The sequence below is a fragment of the Vidua macroura genome, chromosome 5 (assembly GCF_024509145.1).
Source record: "Vidua macroura isolate BioBank_ID:100142 chromosome 5, ASM2450914v1, whole genome shotgun sequence".
NCBI classification, from domain to species: Eukaryota; Metazoa; Chordata; class Aves; order Passeriformes; family Viduidae; genus Vidua; species Vidua macroura.
In genome coordinates, this window is record NC_071575.1 from 61169535 (window position 1) to 61184341 (window position 14807).

The window sequence follows — 14807 nt, forward strand, 5'->3', positions numbered from 1 at the left end:
AAAAAAAAAAAAAAAAAAAAAAAAAAGGAGAACTATATAAAGATAAGAAAGCACCCATCTACTAAAATTTTACAGAAACTTGAACTTTAACATTAGCGGGATATTTTTAGGCTTGGCACATTCTCTTGGTTTACTTATCCAAGCACAATGCATTTCGCTGCTGTTACTCTTTTACTGTGTTTGGGAGTGTACCCTGTATTAGAAGCTTGAATGATACACAGTACTTAGCCTTTAAAAAAGTCATTTTTGTTTCATATTAACTCCAAAATGCCAGATGTTTAAAACCCCCACATACCAGTTGTGCACTAGTAAATGATGCCCCTCTGCAGAATAAGATGGTACCTTAATAACATGCAGAGCCTTTGCCAGCTGATTTGTGCATTTGTTTTGCTCTGCAGCTGCGACGAGCACTGGGGTGGGCTGTACTGCGACGAGCCAGAGACTCCCCTTCCCACACAGCTGAAGGACAACTTCAACCGCTCCCCCTCGAACCAGAACTGGCTGACAGTGAACGGGGGCAAACTGAGCACCGTCTGCGGGGCCGTCGCCTCTGGGATGGCTCTTCACTTCAGCGGGGTGTGTGTCCAGCACAGGGACCAGCTCGCTCCATTTGACACTATAAGTGGGACTGATTTTAAAAGTTAAATAGCAAAGCATTAAAAAAATAACAGCATAACATATCAGACATATAAAATATTTTAAAAAATTAGATCCTTTACTTGGCTGAAGGTCGAAGTCAAAGGTCCTACAGACTACGGTCAGCCAGAAACACTCCAGGAAAGCTGATACCGTGTTCCTTGATATACTGCAGTCAGGAAAATGAGATATTGTGTCTGTGGGTCCTGAGAGGAGCTGTAAAGGGGCCTTTGAAAGTGGAGCTGGTAGGTTAAAGCACAGTATAAATATGTAGACTTTTAATTTTCCTCCTAAGACCCTCCTCATAGCACTTGAAACTTTCAGACTGGAGTTTGGTGTGGCTTCTAATCAGACTGCAGAGGTAAATTAATAACTAGCTATTTGCACTTGTATAATTTGCACATGGCCCTTGACAATACAGAGCCACAGAAACACGGAATAGGCCGGGTTGGAAGGGGCCATGGTGGGTAATCTGGGCCAACCTCCCTGCTCAAGCGGGGTCACCCTAGAGCACATTGCATCCATGCGTAGCCTCATCCTTCAGATGTCTCACAGGTGCGTGTTTTCAGAGTAAGCTCACAGTAAAATTTCCTAGGTTAGCTACATGTGTAGGTATATAACTCTGACTGCTGCTGAACTGTAGTTTGCTGACAGATAACCTCAGGATTATAAAAATGATGAAATAGTATTTTAGAACCATAAAATTTATGCAAGAAGATGTCTTCTGTCAAATTTATAACTAAGTTCAAACTGACAAAAGTTTTCTGAAATAAACTAACAGAAGCATTACATTTCCACTTCATTCCGGTAGGACTAAGTAGACACCAGCTAACAGACTAAGCAATGTGAAATATATAAGGTATTGTGGAAAACATACATACTAAAATTGCTTTGCCATTTGATGGTTTGCGTAAGTTGAATCATTAGCACATAATCAGTGATTCATTAATTCTGCATGGAAAACTTCATGATTTACAATAGAGACGTGGATTTCTGCAACTTTTGTATTAAGAAGAAAGGTGAATACAAATACATGAATATTGTAAAACTGAAGGTACAAGTAGCAACATATATAGATACACAACAGAAATTTTTAAGATGAAACATGACTGAAATTGTGTCTTCAGGGAAAACAGATATATATATATATTGTTCAGTTGTAGCTTTACCTTTGAAATAATTAATAAAATTTTGTACAATTTTAAAATTTTTGCAGCATGAATCCACATTAATAGTGACTGCATAGTCTTAACACTTTTTATGAACATAATTTTTGCCAGACAACACCAGCCAACATATTTTTCATTGCTTTTAAGGGCTGCAGCCGTATGTTAGTTACAGTGGATTTGAACCTCACCAGTGCAGAATTCATCCAGTTTTATTTCATGTACGGATGTCTGATAACTCCTAATAACCGCAACCAAGGAGTGCTGCTGGAGTATTCTGTGAATGGTGGAATCACCTGGAGCCTCTTAATGGAAATTTTCTATGATCAATTCAGCAAGCCTGGGTTTGTAGATACCTTCTTTCTACCTGTGTAAATTTCTTTGCTAAAGTCAGGTGGTCTTGAATGTTTCACTAGAACCTGTGGGATATATTAGTGCTGTGGTTTGGATGTCAGGTTGGGATGTATGAGTTCAGCTTGTACAGTCCTACAGGTGTTTATTAATGTCCTTGGCGTGTATTGAGAGCATCAGCATTTGTGCAGCTGCTAGGCCACAAATACAAGAATACCTAGGAGCCTGTAGCAGCCTGGTAGATTTACAAATGATTGAAGGAAGATAAATTAATAGCTACTGCAGTGATGTCCATCCTGTTTTAAAGCTGCTAACCTTTGCAATCTATTTCTTTATTGGCAAGATCATAAAATCACTGATTGTTATAAGTTAGTTATAAAATGGTGTGGCTAGGAGAAACTGCATTTCTGCAGTTACCCATCAAAAGGATGGATACACTCAAGCTCTATTTTCAGATGTCTGTGAGCTTCAAATCATGCATATATGTGAGCTGACCATTTTCTCACTGACCAATTTAAAAGATTCACAGAAAATGGGGATGTGAGGGACCCATTATTTGTTATTATTCGAGCACACCAAGAAATCACTAGCACTTTAATTGGACGTGATATTTCAGTGTACTATTTTCTACTGTTGAAATGGAACAGATAAAATTGTACTGGAACATTGCTATCTGCTGAATGGCTCCAGGTTGAAAAAAGCAATCTTTATTTCACTTGTTCACTCTCCTTCTTAACACTTCCCTTAATAAGGGCCTTATGGCCATACCCTGCTAGTCCAGACTATTGCATTCGGTCCCATAAGGACACCTGGAGCAAGTGAGGTTGTTCAAACCATGCCACAGTCTGGGTGCTGACCCTTTCCACCTCTCTCTGAGCCCCTGTCCCAGGGATGACATTGGGAGTGATCAGAAAGATTTTTGTTTCAGAAATATCTCCTAGAGGAATATAGGCTAGATCGGTCTTTTTCTTCTTACCCAAATTCCACATATCCTAGGAAACACTTGGAATGGACTTGGTCAAAGTACCCAGCACAGAGCATTGCAAAGTGTCCTTTTCCTGCAGCTTTCCTACAACTAACTCCCAGCTTTTATTCCAGCTTTGTGAACATCCTCCTTCCCTATGATGCCAAAACCATCGGGACACGTTTCCGCTGGTGGCAGCCCAAGCACGATGGGCTGGACCAGAACGACTGGGCTATCGACAACGTGCTGATCTCGGGCTCGGCTGACCAGAGGACGGTGATGCTCGACACCTTCAGCAGCGCTCCCCTGCCACAGCACGAGCGCTCCCCGGCCGACGCGGGGCCCACCGGCAGGATCGCCTTCGACATGGCCGTGGAGGACAAAACCACGGGTAAAGGTTCCACCTGCGTCTCAGTTAAGGAGCAAGAAGCCAATGCACTGATTTGCAGGTCTTGCTGAGCCTCTGAATCTTTCTCTCACTGTGATGGCAATCACAGAAAACTCCATTGCTATAGAGGCCTTGTCTTTTAAAAATGAAAAGATGTAATGCAGCTTTTTTACTACTTGAATTTATCGAGAAGGTTAATTTATTTTAAAAGAAAAAGAATAATTTAAAAGTGACAGGTTATTCTAAGCAAATTTCTTATCCTGAGTGTCTGTTCCCTATTTTCTAACTTTTTAAAATTTTCTTTAGGGAATTTAAGTTACATTTTACAACGAAATTTTGTAGAAGACGCATTTTTGTATGTTTATTAGGCTTAACAGCTACCAGTGCTGGGGACATGTAGGCAACACCCATTAAAAGGCTCTCCCAAAATGTTCAGTGCAATAGATGTTCATATTTTAAGTCTCAGATCCTTACTTCTTTAATATTAAAAAATAATGCTGTAATGCTTGTGTAAGTGAGCAGTAAGAGGTGCTTTCAGCAATGAATGAGATAAATGTAATACATATTTACATGGGAACAACGGGGTACTGACATTCTCAGGAGCAATACTAAATAATTCTCATGTACGCTGAAAAATAAAGCTATGAATCACCTTTTGTGGTTAACACTACTCCCTGCTTAATTTATATTGTCACTGTATATTACTGACATTGCCATTTATTTTCAAGTGAATGAACACTGGTTATTCCATGATGATTGCTCAATTGAGAGATTCTGTGATTCTCCTGATGGTGTCATGATCTGCGGGAGCCATGATGGCAGAGAGGTCTACGCAGTCACCCATGACCTGACTCCTACAGAAGGCTGGATTATGCAGTTCAAGGTAAAATCTGTTTGCAGTAAACTTATTCAAAACCACATTTTCTTCCAGGTCTAAGTAGATCTTTCAGGAGGAAGGGTTGATGTATAGGCCTACACAGGAGCCATTCCCTGCTGGGAAAAATATTGTTATTAGGCCATCCTCATTTTTCTCACTTACATTGTATTGGTCAGCTTTAATATCACAGACTGTTCTCAAAGGTGACACATTCTTCTTTTCCAGCACTGCAGTTCTATGGACATCATGTAATAAGGATATTGCACATCTGCCAGGTGCCTATTTTGTTACAACTGCTGGTGAGGGAAAAGCAGCTCCACAGTAATTCACTCTGCTCCTGTGTTGTCATGCATTCACATCAAACAGCACGCAAACTGGCCTTTGTACACCCTTTTACCTAAATTAAGGAAATAACCCAGCAATATATGGAAATTTCAAGAACCCTTTGCCCATCCATCCATAAAGATGGTCTCCCTAATCTGTGGCCTTCTCTGTAATATTCAAATCTCAGGTTGTGTGGGATGGAATATTACCTTTATTTGTTCTGTGGTACTGGAGTCTAAGGCATGAGTGTCAAAATCTGGAAATCCAGAAATATGAGCTATCTAGAAGAAAACAAAATTCACAATATGTTGTCTATTCTCAGTCTTGAGAATATCAGAGATCTGCAGGTGACTGGTACCATACAGGCACTGTTACTGCCATCATTTCAAGCAAAATTCTGCAGTCTGTTTTCAGGTTCAAATACTTTTTTAAATTCCCCCACCACAATTAATTCTAATTACTGATGGTTTCTTCTTTATTAGGTGTCTGTTGGATGTAAACCCTCAGAAAAACTTGCACAAAATCAGGTCCATGTGCAGTACTCCACTGACTTTGGTGTTAGCTGGAGTTACTTAGTGCCTCAGTGCTTACCAGCCGATCCAAAATGTTCTGGGAGTGTCTCACAGCCATCTGTCTTCTTTCCTACAAAAGGATGGAAAAGAGTAACTTACACACTGCCTGAAGGCCTTGTGGGCAAGTAAGTATGAATTTGCTATTCATTTTGTCTTGGATTGAGTACCTTCCTGGAAACACAACAGGACATCTTCCTATTAATTTTCTTTCAAGGAAATTTCAGAATAGCAGCTTTCATGTTCATTACATTATGGATATGTTAAAAAATCAATTTCAATAGATACTTCCACTACTTGTGGAAGCTCAGAAGATAGTACAGTCATGATTACATTGTGTTTAATCACCTTTTTTCAATTGAGCAAAATTGTTTTATGCATATGTATGGTTTTCTTCATTCCTTTATATCTAGTCCTGTGAGGTTTCGGTTCTACCAGAAATACTCAGATATGCAGTGGGCCATTGATAATTTCTATCTGGGCCCTGGTTGTCTGGAAAACTGTAGAGGTCATGGAGACTGCCTGAATGAGCAATGCATCTGTGATCCTGGGTATTCGGGTCCAAACTGCTACCTGACCCAGACATTGAAGGTAATTTTATTGCATGTTTTAAAGAATGAATTTTGGCATGTGTTTGACTGGGAAGGAGAGAGAGGAGAGATTGATCTTACTGGAAATTTAGCTTTGATTCCTGTCAGCCTGAAGACAGTCAAATCCATTTTCAGCCCTTTCATCAGTTTTTTAACAAAACTATTACTGCATTATTCAAGAATGTTGCTTTGAAAAATAACACTCAGCCTGAAAAAGCTGTGATGAAGTTCATTGTTCATCTTTTAATCATCATTATAGGATGTAAATCACCCTTGCATATGTGGTTGTATTTGAACAAAATGGAAAGATTGTCTTTACTGTGAAAGAGCTTACTGAAGTAGGGAGTAAAGGAAAATGGCATAAAATTAGAGAATTAATTCACCTGGCTGTTACTCAACAAGAATCAAGTGGACTCTAGTTATATATTGCTAATTTTAAAGTTAAAAATAACTAACTTGTCAGTTATCATGTAATTTGATTTATTATAACATTCTAGTCTTTATCTGAAATACTAATTACATGAACAAATATCATTGCTTGTTTGCAATTTTTAATTAGTAAGGTATCCATCACTTTAAGGACACTTGGGGTAAAATGGTAGCAATTTTAGGGGAGTTTTACTGCTAAATCAATGCCAGGATCCCTGGTTTTGCTGAGGAAAGATACAGAATATTTTTTTCTCCCATGCATACAGATGTCCCCTACTGTTGCCCTCTGCCACCAAAACCTTGCCACACAAACCTAACATGCTCACTCATTTGCACATGCCAATTTTAATTTGCTGCATTACCTCCGAAGTCTGTTAAAATCCAGCCCTAATATATTTTCACATTTAGCCAATTCAGTTCAAGTGGCCAAATATTCAGCCAGAAGCGATTATGTTCAGTCACCCTGAGAAAAACTTAGTGTTCTTGAGCCCTTCAAACATGTTTAGGTCAGTTCTAGCCGTGGTTGTCAAAAAGACTTAAAATCTTACTTACCTGTGCTTCATGTTAAATACCTTACTTACAGACCTTCCTGAAAGAGCGCTTTGACAATGAGGAAATTAAACCAGATTTATGGATGTCCTTAGAAGGAGGAAATACCTGTACCGAGTGTGGAATTCTCGCAGAAGACACAACTCTGTATTTTGGAGGTGCAACTGTGAGGCAGGCTGTCACTCAAGATCTGGACCTGCGGGGAGCAAAGTAGGTCATGGCACACGTCATTGTCATGGGGAGCTCTGTCATACACTGGCAGAGCAGCAGGCAGCATAGCTGGTAGCCCAGGGAATTCCTAGGCCACCACAGCAACAGCATTACCTGAGGCAGACACCGAGGAGATGATGATTCCCAGGGTGCTGGGACTGTGATTCTCAAGGCGCTGATGCTTTCAGATGAGTCACAGAGAGCAAGGCTCACCCCAGCACAGTGGAAAGGGTCTGACATGTCCAGGTGAAGCAGCAGGTCCCTTTGTCCAGAAATGTCCTGGAAGCAGCAACTTCTGTCCTGCAAAGAGGCAAGACACCAGTACCAGGGTATCACTCCTGGAAGCACCAGCTGTGTCTCTCACTGAGTTCAGAGCAGAACTTCTGCTGGTTGTTCTCTCTTGGGTGCCCATACAAGATCCATTCCACTTCTATGCTGTTGGAAAGGATGACTTATCAGCAAAGCAATGGAACTCTGTCAGTTTAGACAAGCTAAGGACATGACATAGACAACTTCAGCATCATTTCTCTTGACCATATGGCTTTAATGAAGCCACACACTCTGACTTCTTAAATTTTGCAATTTTGCTGAATTACAGGAAGGAAGGGGCCTCAGGGAGTCTCTACTCCAACCTCATGCTCAAAGCTAGGTAACATGGAATTCAGGGCAGTTTGCCCAGAACTTTGTCCCATTGGATCTTTAAAAACCTCCAAGAACAGAGATCCTACTGTCTGTCTGTACTGGAACACTTGCACTAGTGTTCAGTTACTCTCAGAGTGATTATTTTTCTTTTTTTTTTCCCTGTTAAATCCATTTGGAACTTCCTATTCCTTCAGTGTATGACCTCTGGCTCTGAGCTCTGGCTCCAACCACTCCAGTGTCCTCCACCAACTTGCCTCAGTTTATCAACTTTTTTCTGTCCTTCATTGATACAAGGGCGCCTTAACACATGGTGAGCTCCCATTCCACCAGGACTCTCAGGGAACTCTAAGCAAAGCAGCTCCCATCCCGTCTGTCCCTGGCTGGTACTTTTGCAATGGGTTACTCCCTCCCAGGGGCAGTTCTTAGTTGGATTCCACGAGGTTACCATGAAAATTACTAGACAATGTTTTTGGAAACCTTTGTAGTACTTGTGCATCAATGTTACTTGCTTAAAAATGCTGGCATTTGGAATAATTTCAGCATGTCTGTTAACAGAAAGCAACCTCTATTTGTGCAAGTCTAACAGATGTGATCATATACATTTACTCTTAGGTTTCTACAGTACTGGGGGAGAATTGGGAGTGAAAATAACATGACAACGTGCCACAGACCGACTTGCAGAAAGGAAGGAGTGCTGCTAGACTATTCCATTGATGGAGGCAAGTACATACTGTATTTACAGCTGAGCTACAGTCTAGTTCTGTATCCATGCACCATGAATACCTGACAAGTTGTCAGAGATCCAAAATAAAAGGGTAATTCTTAATTGTAAAGCTATTTATGTCTGTGTAAAGATTTTTCCCCATCTAAAAGTTCCATCTATTGCTCAGAAGTTTTCCATAATCTTCCTGCCTTATTTCAGTAATCAGTGGCTTCTACCCAAGCTGATTATTCCTTTTTACAATTACAAGATTTCTCTTGCAGTGAGTAACAGTAGCCAAGTATCCTAAGAAGTTAAGCTCTATCAGAAGACCATATTATTACTATTACTTTTTATTTCCTGTTATCTTACTTTCATCCTTTGTTAATACTTTCCCCCGCAGCCCTCTGGAGTTACAAGGCTAGCCCAGATCTGAGAGAGCTTTGGGGGAAAATATTACAGGGTTAAGGCAAAAAATTCCAAAAGAGGCTCTCACCCTGATGTGGTCCAAGACGTTTATTCCATAGGAGGAAGAGAGAAAGAGGGAAAGAGAGCAGGCAAGAGAGCGAACAATGGAGGAGCAGGGCATTATCTAGACTCCTGTCCAGGAAGGGATAATTGGCTCCCAGCCAATTGGGTCCAGAAAGGAAGGAAGGGTTAAACTAATATGGTTACAGCTACAGGAGTCTCTGGGAGGGAAAAACCATTCCCCAGAGTGATGCAACAATCCTTCATCAGATTCTACCATATGCTTGGTTTTATCACTAAACCTGCATCTTTTCATTCTAGGGATATCCTGGACTTTGCTCCACGAGATGGATTACCAAAAGTACATCTCAGTGAGGCACGACTACATCCTCCTCCCCGAGCACGCCCTGACCAACACCACGCGCCTGCGCTGGTGGCAGCCTTTCACTCTCAGCAGCGGCATCGTGGTGCCCGGCCCCGAGCGGGCGCAGTGGGCTCTGGATAACATCCTGATCGGGGGAGCAGAGATCAACCCCAGCCAGCTGGTGGATACCTTTGATGATGGTAAAACAGGCTGCCACAGCTCATCTGTTGTCTGGCGTTATCTGTTCTTATCTTACCTGAGCCCTGTGAGCTTGCAAGCAGATTTTCTTTTATTTTAACTCTGCAAATTTTTCATTTTGTAGATTAATGCTGTTTATATGCTATTCATAGAAGTGTGTAAATATATATATAGTGTATATATATATATATATATATATATATATATATACACATATATCTTCAGATGTATATGTGTGCACATGTATGTACACATAAAAATGTTTATTTCAGTCAAACTAATTTCATTTAAATTTCTGGTATTATGCTCTTATCTCATCATACTTTTAAAAACTACTGTTATTTAAACATTTTAATTACCTCTCTGGCAATGAATATCTTCATTATGTCTCTCTCTTTGTAGCTTTCTGTGTGTCATTACAGATAGCATAAATGTAGTGTCCATATCACTAAAGTATTCTGTGGATTCATTTCTAAGCCTTGATGTTTACCAAGACAATGCAGTAATTTTATTTAACTCATCTTAATAGAAGGCACCTCTCATGAAGAAAATTGGAGCTTTTACCCTAATGCAGTCAGAACTGCAGGGTTCTGTGGAAATCCATCATTCCATCTCTACTGGCCAAATAAGAAAAAGGATAAAACACACAACATCCTGTCCTCCAGGGAGCTCATTATACAGCCAGGATACATGATGCAGTTTAAAGTAAGAAATGTTCTCTCTCTCCAAAGTAAAGAACACAATGAAAATTCATCTAATATGTCTCCAGAAATTATTGTTCTTCCAACTAGGATGCTCAATTGGATGAATAATTAATAGTGTCTTTTTACTAGAAATTAAAGGAAAATATGAGGTGTAGGTAATGAGAACCAGAAAGGCTGCATGAATGTAAAATGTCAAAATATTCTGACTCTCTGTATGCTATTGGGGTTAGTCAGAGGAATTGGAAGTCTAATACCTTTTTCCTGAAATGACTGGATCATCGGATACAGTACGAATTATTTTCTAAGGTGAGAATAGATGCCATGCCGAATAAATTATTTTCCCCTAATTTGTGAAGGAACAGAAAAAGTAAGGGAGAAGGCTGGAGAAGAGCATCATATGGAAAATGCAATTGTGTTCAAATAGAAGTGCCCCTTCTACTTCCTTGTGTCATGGCAAATGACCTAAACCATCAGAGAAACATTTCTGAGTATTTAAATTTGATTTAAGGTAGAATTCTACACAGGGCCAAAGGCAACAAGTAGTTGTTTTCCAGAAATGTTCTTGGCCATTCCCCAAGTACCCTGTCTTAAACTAGGAACTAACATGAAAGTAGGGTTATCAAAATACTAATCCATTTTCTTTTTATGGTTTTTTTCTTGCTCTTCTGTTTAACGAGACAGTTCCAGAATTTACCATCTTCCACTGATCAATATTTTCACCTTTTCTCAACGTCACTGCCTATTTTATATTGACTGTCTAATATAATCCCTAAAGCACTGCTTCCCCACTCAGCATACCAAAAAAATTATATACAAGACGAGTAACTGAAGTTTTTTACTACTGAATGTCAAGACTGCCTCCAAGATGCTTATTTTACCCAGCCTATCATCTTTTTCCTCTGTTTTAAGACCAAAATTAGGATAACCCATGAGCATTTAATAGTTCATATTACTAAGTTCTTACTGCAGAGTTTTTCTTTCCTGATCTTCTCCCCATTTTTCTTCACCTCTCACAGCAAAGATTTTATTTCTAGACTAAGAAGTCAGCTCTAGCATGGTTTCTGTTTGGTTTTGAAATTTAGCATTGTATTATCTAATCAGTAATGTACACTGAGTACTGTAATCTTTCTACTGTAATATGGAACAAACATGTCTACTTTTTTAAATATTCAGAATAATTCTGTTCCTAAATTGGACTGATTTAAAGTTTATGTCCATATGCTTATCATGATGAATTTTAAATTTCATAGGTGCTTCACTTTTGGAAATGCCAAGGAACTACCATATATTTTGTTTCAGAAAAAATGTTTGTTTAGATATTTAATTTGGACTTTAGAAATTAAGTGTTAGGATTCTGTTAGAAAATAACAGTAGCAAGGAAGTAAAATTCTTTAAGTAAAAACAGTATCTGAGTACTGTGTCTTTTGTTTTCCATCCACTTTTGATGGATTTTGCTCAAGTTCCAAGTTGACAATCCCTCATGCACCTAATAAAGAAACAAAAAAAAAAAAAAAAGAAGAACATAACTTGATTATATTACTTTAAATGTCTACCTGACTTGTTGTAGCAGTTTATTTTATTTGTGCTATAGATCGTGGTTGGCTGTGAGGCAAATTCTTGTGGGGACCTCCATTCAGTGATGCTGGAGTATACAAAGGATGCCAGGTAAATGACAGCAGAATACACAGACCTGAAAAAAAATAGTATGACATTAAAAATGTAGAGAGATTCTATTTATTACAGCTTTGCTTTGCTATTCATGTTGTAACATGAATTACTGTAATATGCTTTGCTATTCATGTTGTAACAGAATCTGAACAAAGCCTGTGTGCAAGCACTGGGATTTGTCTACATAACTCCCATAAATCCTCTTTATCATTTATCCCAGATGTTGACAGATTCATGGGATTGAGCTTGTAGTTACAGTCATGAGCATGTTCCTGTTAAAAATGTGCTCACAGGAAAACACATTTGCAAGAAACTATTTAGTAGGGTACAAACCAAGCTGTCATCAAGTGGGAGTTACTTAACTCCGAATTGGTCTTTAACTAGCTAACAATTACACTGCCTCATGTGCTGTAGAATAGCATGGTATAATTTGTAAAAATTAAGGTATATTCTGTGCTCAAATAACTGTGGGTGAAAAGGTAGCAAATTCTACTGGGACTCTTATGAACACTGTAAGAAAGAGGCTAAGGAGCTGCCTCCTAAAAAATCCTTCTGTCGTGTAGCCCAGAGCAGCTGTATGTACCACACTCCTGGGAGTGCCACCACCAAGCTCCACAACACTCAAACATCCCCCCTGGCTGCACCTGTGCTTTGACCCCTCACCTCTTGTTTCTCTGTGGCTCCAGAGCATGGAAACTATTGCTGAAAATCTCTTGTGTTTGTTTAGTAGGACAGGCAATGTTATGACCCTTGGAAATAATCAGTTTTCCTTTCATTATTTTTTCAGTTGTTCTAAAACTTTTTTTTTTTTTTTTGGCTCCCTACAGGACAGACTCATGGCAACTTGTCCAGACACACTGCCTTCCTTCCTCATCTAATAGCATTGGCTGCTCCCCATTTCAATTCCATGAAGCAACCATCTATAACTCTGTCAACAGCTCCATGTGGAGAAGAATAACTATCCAGCTGCCTGACCATGTCTCATCCAGGTAGGTTAATGAAAGGTCAGCTCACTGTGGACCTATAAAACGACAGCTGTCTTGCTGGCACAGTTTACTAGGAACAATTGGTGATTTAAAAATTATTCCTATTGCAGATTTAGATTTGGTACACTACTAATGTTCTTCAGGAAGCTTTTTGTTAATAGAAGTCACTACTGCCAATGATGTAGCAGGGTGGGTCTTTCCAGTTATTGAAGTCACAGCCTCCTCACATGACATTTTTGGTTACATTTGCTGCTGGTGTATTAGAACATCACTGTACAGATGTGTTTAATTGCTATATATCCTAATACAGTGTTTGGATGTTGATATTTGCAGTGCGACCCAGTTCAGGTGGATTCAGAAGGGAGAAGAACTAGAGAAACAGAGCTGGGCAATCGATCACGTGTACATTGGGGAAGCGTGCCCAAAGCTCTGCAGTGGCCACGGGTATTGCACAACTGGAGCCATTTGCATCTGTGACGAAGGATTCCAAGGTTCCATTTCTGCATTTCTCTCCTGTATATCTACTAAAGTCTAGTCTAGCTCAAAATTAAACAAAAAGACAAAGTGATGTATCATGTCCAAATTCATCACTGGAATGTCTGAGTAACAAATCCAAAATTAATAATTTGTCAGGGCTCCAAATAACAGCTTCCCCTCCTCCTTACTCTTTCCATATTGAGTCAGCAGTCTCTCTCATCTGGCGCTGTATGTAAAGTTCACCCAGCCTTCACTGAAGGCAGAACATGGCTACTCGATTACGCAGAGTTGGCTTCCACCCCATGCTCCTTCCAAGGGTGCATCCTAGAGGATGTGCAGATGGGATCCAGATGTTGGTGACTGGCATCTGAAAGGGACTCTGTGCCCCATCAGGACAGAGTGTTCTGCTCTAAGCCCTCAGTGCAGCTAAGCACATGCCTAATGGTACCTGAGTGCCCTTGGTAAGCTCTAAGTGCTTTGTAGGAGTGGAGCCAGTGTTTAATGTCTTCCAGGAGAGCCTCATAATTTTATAAGATCAGATCCCTTCCAAGTTTTTAGACATATTTGCCCTCAACCCACACACAATTTGAGGTTTCTCCTATTGGCATCAGTGTAAAACAGGAGAAACTGTAGTGCAGTTCTTGAAGTTATACTGCTGTAAAAATTAGACTCACAGCCTCAATTTTATAGAAATGACTGCTGTATATCAATGTGCACCTTTTTAATGGATCTGCTGAAATATATTCAGGCTGTCCTCACACTGTATATTAAGCCACAACCTTGAAAGGAATTACAATGACCTGTAACTCAATTTTCTCCATTCTTTCTACTTTTGCATGTTTTACAACTTCATTGTGTCATTTTTAGGTGATGACTGCTCTGTTTTTAGCCATGATCTGCCAAGTTATATTAAAGATAATTTTGAATCTGAAAGAGTCACTGAAATAAACTGGGAAACCATTCAGGGGGGAGTGATAGGGAATGGATGTGGACAGCTGGCACCCTACGCCCATGGAGATTCGCTCTATTTTAATGGATGTCAAATAAGACAAGCTGTGACCAAGCCACTGGATCTCACCCGAGCAAGGTAATTGTTTGAGCCTAAACAGCTCCTTTAACAATTCATGAGAAAGGAAACTCTTCACATGTATGTGAAACTATGTTGGCCAGTACAGATGAGGATGGACTGACCTGGCTGTGCCATGCAGTTGGATGCGGCTGGCAGAAAACATTAGGGTTGGCAAAACGCTTTGTGACTTTGATTTGGGAGATGGAGAGTGAGGATGTCAGATGAAAAGGTCAGATGTTTTCATCATGCCCAACAGAGCACTGTCTATGTAAGCCAGCGCTGACAATGAAGCTGTTGGCAAAGGCTGGACACCAGACTGCCTGGACTAGTGCCTGATCTGATAAGATAAATCCCATGTTTGTATGTGCCTCCACAATGGTTACGACTAAAGATGTTATTTAGTAATTACAGGGCAATTTTCTCATTTCAGTTGTCAAATAGAATTATATTCACCTGGCAATGAACAGGAGTATCTTTT

General features: G+C 39.9%; 1 protein-coding gene across 2 annotated transcripts in view; it reads left to right on the forward strand.

Annotated features, from left to right (window-relative positions):
* The window catches only part of RELN (reelin), a 277149-nt gene that overhangs the window by 251182 nt on the left and 11160 nt on the right, over positions 1-14807 (forward strand). For both annotated transcript variants that reach the window (XM_053977798.1, XM_053977797.1), the window contains exons 48-61: positions 399-576; positions 1953-2146; positions 3252-3508; positions 4234-4388; positions 5189-5403; positions 5689-5866; positions 6878-7053; positions 8308-8414; positions 9185-9427; positions 9955-10130; positions 11721-11794; positions 12625-12786; positions 13117-13274; positions 14128-14347. In XM_053977798.1, the coding sequence (XP_053833773.1) occupies positions 399-576; positions 1953-2146; positions 3252-3508; positions 4234-4388; positions 5189-5403; positions 5689-5866; positions 6878-7053; positions 8308-8414; positions 9185-9427; positions 9955-10130; positions 11721-11794; positions 12625-12786; positions 13117-13274; positions 14128-14347 (2493 nt within the window). The remainder of the gene's footprint in view (positions 1-398; positions 577-1952; positions 2147-3251; positions 3509-4233; positions 4389-5188; positions 5404-5688; positions 5867-6877; positions 7054-8307; positions 8415-9184; positions 9428-9954; positions 10131-11720; positions 11795-12624; positions 12787-13116; positions 13275-14127; positions 14348-14807) is intronic.